General features: G+C 40.0%; 1 protein-coding gene across 1 annotated transcript; it reads left to right on the forward strand.

Moving 5' to 3' along the window:
- Positions 1 to 395: 395 nt before the first annotated feature.
- cryzl1 (crystallin, zeta (quinone reductase)-like 1) lies at positions 396 to 10,859 on the forward strand. The gene is made up of 12 exons (XM_071537048.1): positions 396 to 619; positions 3,189 to 3,266; positions 4,194 to 4,266; positions 4,419 to 4,463; positions 4,803 to 4,871; positions 5,074 to 5,207; positions 5,300 to 5,411; positions 6,261 to 6,359; positions 6,915 to 7,030; positions 7,419 to 7,524; positions 7,765 to 7,810; positions 8,511 to 10,859. The coding sequence occupies exons 1-12, from the start codon at positions 554 to 556 to the stop codon at positions 8,605 to 8,607; spliced, it is 1,041 nt and encodes a 346-aa protein (XP_071393149.1). The 5' UTR covers positions 396 to 553; the 3' UTR covers positions 8,608 to 10,859.
- The last annotated feature ends 169 nt before the right edge of the window (positions 10,860 to 11,028 follow it).

The raw sequence follows: 11,028 nt of genomic DNA on the forward strand, positions 1-11,028 counted from the left end.
AACTGAATTGAATTGAATTGAATTGAGAGAGAGAGAGAGAGAGAGAGAGAGAGAGAGAGAGAGAGAGAGAGAGAGAGAGAGAGAGAGAGAGAGAGAGAGAGAATGTGATTGGTGATTGATTAAGGGATTAAGATTGAATAAAATACAGAGTGCGAGTTTCAATTTGACAGCTATTACCTTACATGATAACTTTAGTTTAAACTGTGGGGTATAAGAAGTATAGTTTTTGTTTTTTGTTGTTGTTTTACATTAGAAATGAAGTAATCCATAAAATCCAGTAGTTGGCGGTAGTGTAATCATTTGGATTCCAACGGCTATTAAATGTGAGCGAAGAAGAAAAAGCAGAACCAGAAGCGGAAGAAAGCAAGGGGGGGAAATAAACAAGAACACGAAGAAGAAGTCAGCTGACAGTTAGCTAGTCAGGTTAGCAGCGATTTGTCAACAGCAGCAACGTCTAACCTATACAGGGAATAAACCAAACAGCAGCTGGATTATTATTCAGGCAGAGTTTAATATTTTCTGCAGATATATAATCAGTTAAAGGTGTAACGGCATGAAAGGCTTGTACTGCCGACCCGGTGTGAGTGATGCTGAGACCAAGTTCGTTATTCAGGAAACGGTGGGTTTCGGTGTATTTCTGGCTCTGTCTGTGCATGTATGCTAACTGCTTCCATTTCATGCTATGTTTCACTCCATTTCAAATTAATTAACACACTGGATCAGAAAAAGCTAAAGGAAAATGTGTAAAGCAACTCTGGAGACTACTATACTCTGCTCTGTCAGGGACTCTGGTTCCACCTAGTGGACTCAAATGAAGGCAGACATCAATAAGTCGTTTATTTAATGATTTTAGTCAGTCATTTTATTGTCTTGTTGCCACACAAACTGCTGACAAGATACAACAAGGAAGCATCTGTGTAAACCGTCTTTTGTGGCAGTAAAGTCGCGTATTGAGTAGGGCTGGGCGATATGGACCAAAGATTGTATCTCGGTATTTTTAGGCTGAATGGCGATACACGATATATATCTCGGTATTTTCTAAGAAGTGGGCTAAATGTTCAGTTGTAAGTAGGGCTGGGCGATATGGACAAAATCAAATATCACAATATTTTTGACCAAATACCTCGATATCGATATTGCGACAATATTGTAAGGATGACTATTGGTGCTTTCACAAAATATTTACACAATGAGATTTTGATAAATAATCATCAGTAATGTGGATATAATGACTAAGTGGGTAAAGGCAAATAATAGAACAGCTAGAACAGTCTGAAAAGTTAAGAAAATTACATCACTTTACTGTAATGCAGCTAGAGCTGCAACGATTAATCGATTAATCGATTAGTTGTCAACTATTAAATTAATCGCCAACTATTTTGATAATCGATTAATCGGTTTGAGTCATTTTTTAAGAAAAAGAAGTCAAAATTCTCTGATTCCAGCTTCTTAAATGTGAATATTTTCTGGTTTATTTACTCCTCTATGACAGTAAACTGAATATCTTTGGGTTGTGGACAAAACAAGACATTTGAGGACGTCATCTTGGGCTTTGGGAAACACTGATCCACATTTTTCACCATTTTCTGACATTTTATAGACCAAACAACTAATCGATTAATCGAGAAAATAATCGACAGATTAATCGACAATGAAAATAATCGTTAGTTGCAGCCCTAAATGCAGCCTTTAAAACCAGGAAAAGACAACACTTATGCCATATCACAATATTATGATATCCAAAATCTAAGACAATATCTAGTCTCATATCACGATATCGATATCATATCGATATATATCGCCCAGCCCTAGTATTGAGTCAGGAAACCTGCTTTTCAACCATGAGCAAGACACCAAATCCCCTTTTCTCTGGGACTCAATAAAGTATCAATATTCTCATTATGTTAATATTGTTTTTGGATACCACAAACTACCAGTGCATCCTCAATGTGATATGGCATTCTGTAAATGTCTGAAACTATACCGACTGAAGGGATGCAACACCATCCTTCCACAAAAAAAGTCCCTCATTTATTTTCCTCTTAACTTATGTTTTTCTATTTTAATTGGATTCTTTATCTTAATTCTTAAATTATGTTTGCGAATTATATTGTCCAATTCTTTTTCTACTGAGAGGGCCGAGCATATAAGCATGTCATTGCACTGTTTACCCTGTGTATGCTGTGTATATGACAAATAGACACTGATTAGATCTGGTGATTTGGGGTGGCCGTGGTATAGATTATGGTTTACATCGAATATGTGTTCATCAAACCATTTAGTGGGCAGTGGGCAGTGGATGGGGGCCCTTGTCACCCTGGTAGATTTCACTACCAGCAGGATGGACATGCTTATCTGCAACAAGGGGGTTTATACTGTAACCCAAACTGTCCAGCGTTGTGTTCCCGACAGACTGTTCTCAATGAATCTGCCTGCTCACACACTTAGATTGACATTTACAGTCAATGGATTCAGAGTTGCATGTCTGTTTTTTCCTCACCTCTCAGACCATTGCACAAACATTTCACAGGCGTTATGCTCTTCCATGCTCTTAGTTTCACGTTGTTGATGATGATGATGTCTTTCCCTCAGACTTTTTCAGTGATGAACATCAGCGAGTTCAGCAATCTTCATCACTGAAGCTCCTGTCAATCATGGCCAAATAATCAGCCAAAGACAAATAAGCAGGTTATTTATCTTGGTCAATTTTTTAGGTATAGAATGTATTTTTCTAAAAGGAGAAATACCGGTGGCAAGGTCTTTGGTCGATGATTAATTGTTTCTAAAGTGCCAGTGTCTTGACGGGTTTGAAAACTGTGATGGATCGGTGTTTTCAAAAGCTTCGTTTGACGCATTGACCTGACAAAAGTGTTTTGATAGCCGGCTGCATTGCTTTGTTTAGAGGCAGAAAGTGTCGGATGATGGAAGTGCGTGTTGACCTCAGGCGTCAAACGCATCCATAATGTATGCCACAATCTGTGCCTGTCTGTTTGTCTGTCCATCCATGTCTGTCTATTTGTTATATAACTGAGTCTATTCATTATGTAACTGAGGCTGAGTCTGTTTGTTTGACTGTGTGTCTGTTTGTTTCGCTAATTCACCTGCCTGTCTGTCTCTCTCCTTATGTTCTACCAGCTTAAAGTGCTGTCTCTCTGTCTCAAATTATCTTTCTGGGTTTCTCTCTCCAGACTCTCCCAGCGGTGTTAAGCAGCCATCAGGTCCGGGTTCAGGTGAAGGCATGTGGACTCAGCCCACTGGACCTCAAGGTACCAAACATTTAAACAGATACTGTACACTATAATGTTTAAATAAAAACCCAGAGAAGTCCATCCATCCATCTTCTAGCCGCTTATGTGGATCAGGGTTGCGATGGCAGATGTCAAAGGTTTTTTTTTTTTAACTGTTTTTGAGCAAAAAAGCAGCCATCCAAGTAAAATAGAAAAAATGGGTCTTCTAAGACTGTCTTTATTAGGCTACAACACATTGTACTTTGCCTTTATTGAAGAATGTGTTCACCAATAAAATACATTTCTAAGGTTTTCTGATGGTTGACATTTTACACATTTGACCCATTTTCATCCTATGTAGTCCATATAAACTATTGTCACTCACTATATTGATTCACTATATAAGTGACCTCTTGTAACTAGGGCTAGACGATATGGTTGAAATCAATATCACGATAATCCTAAGGTTTTTTTCCGATATCATTATATATCACGATATAGCTCTCGAATGCAAAATCACATGTTAAATAATCAAATTAATGTTCATCCCATTGAACTGAATGGTAATGTTTGGGGGCAAAAAAAATCACCAGACACTGATGCAAAACTGAAGCCCCTGGTCTTGAACAATGGACATTGTAGGGGAAATATTTGTATATATAAATGAACATTTATCCTAAGGACTAAAGCGGATGTATTCCATAGAAAATGGGATAAATGGACTATCTACATCACAGAGGACACTGCCAACTCTTGATATGAATAAAAATGGTTGAAATGTAGAACAGTGCACTAGATATCTATGAAATATGTACCTCATGCTGTTTAATGTTCATTGTTAACTTTTGTACGATACAATTCCCAATAAAAAAAATAAGTGACAAAAAAAAGAAAACCTTGCCAGTGATGTGATTACAGTGATTACTTACACAGAGTCCCTCCCTGCCTGTCTGTCTCACGCTCTAGTTGCTAGGTGACCTGGGGATCCAGACAGATTTAATTCCTGTCGGCAGAGAGGTGGCTGGGGTCGTCCAGCAAGGTTGTGCAAACACAAACACACACTTTTTCATTTGTGTGTATGATGGTTTGAATAAGAATATTATTGACTAACAATAACTGCTGTCATAAGCCATCGTCAGTTTTTAAGTTAGTAGTTTAATAGTTTTGTTTGTCTGTGTGTTTTGCCTGCAGTTGGCTCCAAGGTCTCTTTCTTCCAGCCTGATGATGAAGTCATAGGTAGGAAACTTTTTTTTTTTTTACCTTTATTTACCCTGGGAAGATCTGCTGGGTGTGTTTATTTCAGCAACGCCTTACTTCATTCATTCAGTTACAGACAGTAGCTGGAGATTGAAGCAGTTGGGGTTTAAGTGCCTAGCTCACAGGCACTTTGATAGTTATTTATGGAAGGGAGAGCATATGATGTTCACTGTGTCACTGGGGAGAGTATGGCACTAACTGTGTGTGTGTGTGTGTGTGTGTGTGTGTGTGTGTGTGTGTGTGTGTGTGTGTGTGTGTGTGTGTGTGTACCTTTAGAACTGTTAAAACACTTTTCTTACTCCCACCTCCCCTTTCCAGGTATTTTGCCTCAGGACTCTCCCTGTTCTGGGCTCTGTGATGCCATTGACATAGATGAACACCATCTAGGTAACACACACACACACACACATACACACACAGGCTCTACCATAAAACAGAACTTGCATGTTATTCCTATGATCTTAGACAGTTCAATCAGTATTTGTGAACATGGACAGCTCTAACCTGTGATGTCATCAGCAAAGTGGAATAGCAATAAAACTGCTTTCATAAATGTGTTTGTGTGTGTTTCTGTTTTTACGTTCTCCAGTTCAGAAGCCAGAGAAGCTGAGCTGGGTGTGTGTGGCGGGAGCGCTGCGTGACGGCGTGTGTGCTTACACCGCGCTACACACACATGCTCGCATGGCAGCCGGACACACACTCCTGGTCACGGATGGAGCCAGCGTACGTAAACACACCAAGATTATCGGTGTGTGTGTCTGTATTTGTGTGTGTGCATGTGTGTATATTGAGCCTGTCTGCCCTCTTTTCCCCAGTCTTTTGGCCTGATGTGCATCCAGCTCGCTTGTTACCACGGCGTGAAGGTCCTGACCACGTCACACACTCCGCAACAACACACATTCCTGGAGCAGCTGAGGCCCAGTGTAGGTCAGTACAACCTGACACAGTAATGTCAGTAGTTTGCTTTGCATAGTCAGTCTGACATTGCTGTTATTGTTTGACAGTATTTGTGATTTAAAGCTTTTAAACCCAGTTTCCATGGAGTGTCTATGAATTCTTGGCGAATGCAGTTCCTAGTAAATCCAGACTCCAGACTCTGCTCTTTTCATACCCTTTTCATTCTCATTTATCTTTCCCTGTCTCCCTCCTACTGTTTTTCTCTCCTTTTCTTCTACCTCTCCTTCCTTTCTTTTCTTCTTCCCTTTCCTCCATTTCTTGTTTCCTCAGGAGTTCAGGATCCTCTAGTAGGTAAGATCTTTTCTTTCTGTCTTTCTAACTTGCTTATATACTTGCTTCCTTGCTTATCTACTTACTTATTCCTAAATAGCAGGTGTATAGGGGTTTGATGTTGGCCTGTCGTTGTTGCATGTCGTATGTCGTTGCGATATTTTGTCTGTGTCTCTTTGAGTATCCTTCTGTGCATCTCTTGTCTATTTGTAGTCGGGGTCATTCCAGTGTGCAGAATGACCCTACTCATTAGACGTATTATCAGATGTTTTGTGTGTGTGTAGTAATTTTAACACATTTAGTTGCAAATGTTATTTCAAGGTGGAGAAATTGAGATTAAATGATTAAACAAAAAGTCTTAATCTGAAAACTGCTATCACTATATGACTTTTGACAAGCTATTTGGCATAGATGAGAGCTGAATTGCAAAACAGCATTGAGATTTTCATTGAAATGGCTCAGAGAGACGGCAGATTTTTCAGGTTTTTAACATCACTCACCAAAGTGAACCATGTTATAATGTCTCTGTGTCTGTGTTTATACATGAAGCCAGGGTGATTCCAGTCCACGACAGCTCATCAGACCTGCTGTCAGTCGTTCTGGAGGAGACAGGAGGACTAGGAGTGGATATAGTCATAGACTGTGGAGGTAAACACTTCTGTGTGTGTGTGTGTGTGTGTGTGTGTGTGTGTGTGTGTGTGTGTGTGTGCGTGCGTGCGTGCGTGCGTGCGTGCGTGCGTGCGTGCGTGCGTGCGTGCGTGCGCGTGCGTGTGTGTCTGTTAGACTCAAGTATTATAGCTCTGTGTGTGGGTGCTTAGCTGTTAGCTGTGTGTGAAAGCTCATACTATTTAGCAGCCACTGAGAATATTAATACAGACACAACAATTTGATCCTTAATACCAGAACACAATGGAAAATTCAGTACAGTCAATGGAAAACTTAATGCAATAAACACAATGTAAACAAAGCCATCTGTGGGGTGACTACTGTAATTATAGATTGGGGCTTTAATGTGTTGTCAGCTGTGTATTCACCATGAGCTTCCAGATACACTCAGTGATTCATATTTCTACTGCCTGGTTTGTAAACAATTTTGAATAAGTGATCAGAACTTTTCACTGTGTGTGTGTGTGTGTGTGTGTGTGTGTGTGTGTGTGTGTGTGTGTGTGTGTGTGTGTGTGTGTGTGTGTGTGTGTGTTTCAGTGCGTCTGCAGGAAGAGGAGCAGCCAGAGGAGAGGAAGCTCCTCCCACACAAGCATGACATCATCAGCGTGCTGGGAGTGGGGGGGCACTGGGTCACATCCCACCAAGACCTGCAGGTATTTTAGAACCAAAAACATTTTAACTGCTAATTAGATGAGCAGATGAGCAGCAAAATATGAATTGAATTACTTTGTCTCCAAAATCAACAGTTAAAGAGACTATTTATTCCAATTTAACTGACTGCAGTTTGAATAGCATTATCAGCATTTACAACCGTTTTTAACAGTTATTTCAATATAATTATTTCAATAATTAATTCTATATTCTGTGTCTATAATTTCACAATTAAAATGTCTTTAAATTTCATGTTATTTTTAGACAACCTACATTCCTGTGGCTGTACAGTGTCATAGTGTTCTTAAGTACACAGTTGTACCGACACCATAGTGATAAGTGTTATATTATTGCTCTGTTATTAACCTCTGTGTGTCTTTGTGTTTGTAGTTGGATCCTCCAGATAGCAGACTGCTGTATTTGAAGTCGGCCTCTGTCTCTTTCCTCAACGCTGAAGTCTGGACAGCTTCATCAGCTCAGCAAGGAAGATACCTCCGTATCCTATACACACTCTCAAACACACACTCTCACACACACACACGCTGCCTTGTTTATAGTGTGTACACACTCACAGATACATAGGCAGACAGAAAAACATGTTACTTCTGAATTCTATATAAATACAACATGGATGCTACTTACTTCTGTATCCTCTCTCTGGTATATGCTTTCATACACAATATGAGGCACGCACTCTCCTTTAAAGTCAATGTGAGTCTTAACAGCATTGTGTCAGATATTCTGAAGGACATTGTGGAGAAGATGTCAACTGGAGTTCTCAGGTAAACAAACAACTCTCATAACAACCACTCAGCTGCACTAGGCAAGATCTAGATGTAAAAAGATATAAAATACACCCATCTTACCAGCCTAAATCACAAAGTGCAGCTGCAGCAGAGAAGAGCATCCCATCCCTTCTAATTGAGACCCTGAAGATTCATCCTATTTGCCAAAATGAAATTAGGTTTTGGGTATGTACACTTCTCCACCCACAGGAAGTGACAAATCGAAACTTAAAAATGAAATGCAAAGTGTCTCCTAAACAGCAGTGAGCAGCGCTCCGTTCAGAGAAAGCTGGACTTACCAACGTTAGATGTTTTCCTCTCTCGTCTCTTTGGTATAAAGCATCACAGACCGGCTGGGTTGGTAAACATGAGCGCTCTGTGTGCAGTTTACTGATGTCAAGTTAAATGATTTCTGGGTATTGAAGTTGTTTTGTTTAAACGGTTACCTCTCGCTGCCATTTATAACTGCCAACATGCAAAGTTGCCTAGTGCAACTTTAAATATAAGCTATCAATTTAAAGAATATGGCCACTGCAGTTTTGAGTGTAAGTCATATTAGCTCCACCATAGCCATTAAGCAAGTATGTATTTACAGCCAAATATTCATTTTCGAGACATGGTGCACATACTGTAGTACAACATGACCAAACGCTGTCTCTGTGGCTCTGGGGTTAAGGATGGTACTCTGTCTCTCCAGACCCCAGCCTGAGGAGGCGGTCCCTCTCTACGAAGCCACGGTTGCCATGGAGATGGTCCAGCATCACCAGAAGAAGAAGGCGGTTGTTCAGCTCTGACAACACTACCCACATCCTACTGGGATATAAGACAACAGAACCCAGTGGGCTCAATTCCCTCTGCAGTTCAGCTTTGTAACATAGCAGTGGTCAAACATTTGTTCATTTTCTTTACCTGCTTAATCCTTTTCAGGAGGGGCTGGAGCCTATCCCAGCATACATTGGGTGGAAGGCAGGGAGACACACCCACCAGTCCATTACAGGGCAAACTCAGACAGACAAACACTCACATTCAGACCTACGGGCAGTTTAGAGTCTTCAATCCACCTGACTTCCATGTTTTTGGACTGTGGGAGGGAACCGGAGAAACCCATGGAGAAACATGTATTACAAACTCCATGCAGAAAGGACCAGGGATTGAACCTGGTTTCTTCTTGCTGTGAGGCGACAGTACAAACCACTGAGCCACCCTTGATCAAATCCGGACCCATGCTCTTTAAAATTTCAGATTTGTTTGATTTCGCGTCACTTTCCTTTTGTGCTAAGAGACCAGAAACCGGATGGAGGAGTGAATGTCCGGATTTGGCCAGTCACATTACTTTATATCACTTTGTGAATCCGCTTGGCAAACAAACAAATGACTGTGCTACACATACACACTCTTGAAATTGAAAAAAATGTCTTGCTTGAGTTGCCTGTGGTGTGAATAGATGGCAGTGTCCCTTTCAATTCAATCAAATCTGAATGTAAATAGTAACTGGGTTTTATGTCAATGTCATAACAAGTACTGCCTAAAAGATATTGTTTTTTTGATGCCAACAACTTTTCAGTTATTTGAATTTTGAAGAAAATTATCGGTAACTGTGAATCCAGCTGTTATTTATGGACCAAAAGCACATAGTCGCTCCACATGCACTATAATGTTTCTCATCTTGTGTTTTTGTTTGGACTTGTGCTCTTCACAGTTCTGACTTTGTTGGAGCTGCTGCAAGTTAAATTATCGTTGTATAACTGTAGTCAAATAAACCCTACATCACTATGACAGCTGAAAAATGTCTTCCTCCTCTATTTGCTCTAATATGCTCTTGTCTTAAAGTTAAAAAAAAAACAAAAAACCTTCACTATTGTCTCCATTTGGCTTTATTTTTCTAGCACCTGCCTATCTTACATAATGTTTGATCACTGATTAAAGTTGAATGTTGTTTTATTATAAATCCTCAACCACCTCTTGGTTTGTCGCAGACTGCTGTCCTCGGCCCCGATTGGTGGGATCAAGGCAACAGTGAACAGTCACAAACCAATAAATGCATAAACAAACATGTTGACAATTTGGAGTTTGGAGTGGGAATAATTAACCAACTAGTCAGTTAATTGCTGGTCCAAAATAAAAACACTAGTTGCTCCATGGCTCATCAATATGACTACAAAACCCATTTATCCAAGCTGTTATATGCTATAAACAAGGCAGCAGGAAACATGTCGTCCCCAACAAATGATGCAGTGCCCCTCTGGACCGATCAGAAACAAATATGTCACCTTTTATTTATTGTATGGGACAGGGATAACTGAAGAGGAGCCATCTGTCAGTGGAGTGTACCTTTTGAAATGTACTTACTTAATCATTCACAAATTACAAGAAAATGTTAAAGAAGCAATGGTAGTGTACAAAATGTGCAGGCAAGACTGAGGAAATCCAGAACGGCTCATCATGTATTACAGCTCTCTTCCAATAAATCGGATAGTGGAAAATAAAAAGGAGGCAAACAAATAAACTGTATTACTTGCTATACTTTCCTTTGCATGAATCCCATGTGGGGTGCAGTGCTGCATTGAAACCACTGTCAGTTGATGAGATCAGATGATGCAATTCATATACTGACTTGATGACTGGATTGCTCATGAAGTGATGATGGTGGGTTTGGAGAGAGGTTATGTTGTCATGGGCTACGTTCAGACAACTCACCCCAGATGACAAATCGGATGAGAATCCAGGGCAGAAAACTGACACATTCACACTATTTACGTTTTTGCAGCCTGATTCACCGTTAATACTCCTGTATCGCACTCAAGAAGTTTCACACCTGCAGGTGAACAACTCCTGCTGACGACTGTCACTGCAAGATGATGTGTAGTGGTGCTGATACAGTAGGTCTGCAATAAAATGGGTGAATGTGCTTTCTTCACCTTTGTAGGCAGTGATAAACTAGGGCTGGGCGATATGGTTGAAATCAATATCATGATAATCATATGGATTTTTCTCGATATCAATATATATCACGATATGGTTCATGTACGCAAAATCACGTTAAATAATCAAATTAATGTTAATCTCATTAAACCAAATGGTGATGTTAGGTGTGATGTCAAACAAAACAAATATTCAAATAATATTCCTACCATACCTCATTTTATCAGAGTTTTTAAGTAAAATTTGCTTGTCATCATCAATTGTGCAGAAATGTGTCACGATATAAAAATATC

This window comes from Centroberyx affinis, unplaced genomic scaffold, assembly GCF_046629955.1.
Source record: "Centroberyx affinis isolate AG114_WGS23_722 - 3 ecotype Tasmania unplaced genomic scaffold, CSIRO-AGI_Caff_v1 ptg002978l_1, whole genome shotgun sequence".
NCBI lineage: Eukaryota > Metazoa > Chordata > Actinopteri > Beryciformes > Berycidae > Centroberyx > Centroberyx affinis.

What these genes read in the sequence shown, in the direction of transcription:
- cryzl1 (XM_071537048.1), top strand. Translation starts at nt 554, where the DNA reads ATGAAAGGCTTGTACTGCCGACCCGGTGTGAGTGATGCTGAGACCAAG. An exon ending in AGTTCGTTATTCAGGAAACG is followed by an intron (nt 620 to 3,188) that starts GTGGGTTTCGGT and finishes TTCTCTCTCCAG; the next exon opens with ACTCTCCCAGCGGTGTTAAG. An exon ending in ATGTCAACTGGAGTTCTCAG is followed by an intron (nt 7,811 to 8,510) that starts GTAAACAAACAA and finishes CTGTCTCTCCAG; the next exon opens with ACCCCAGCCTGAGGAGGCGG.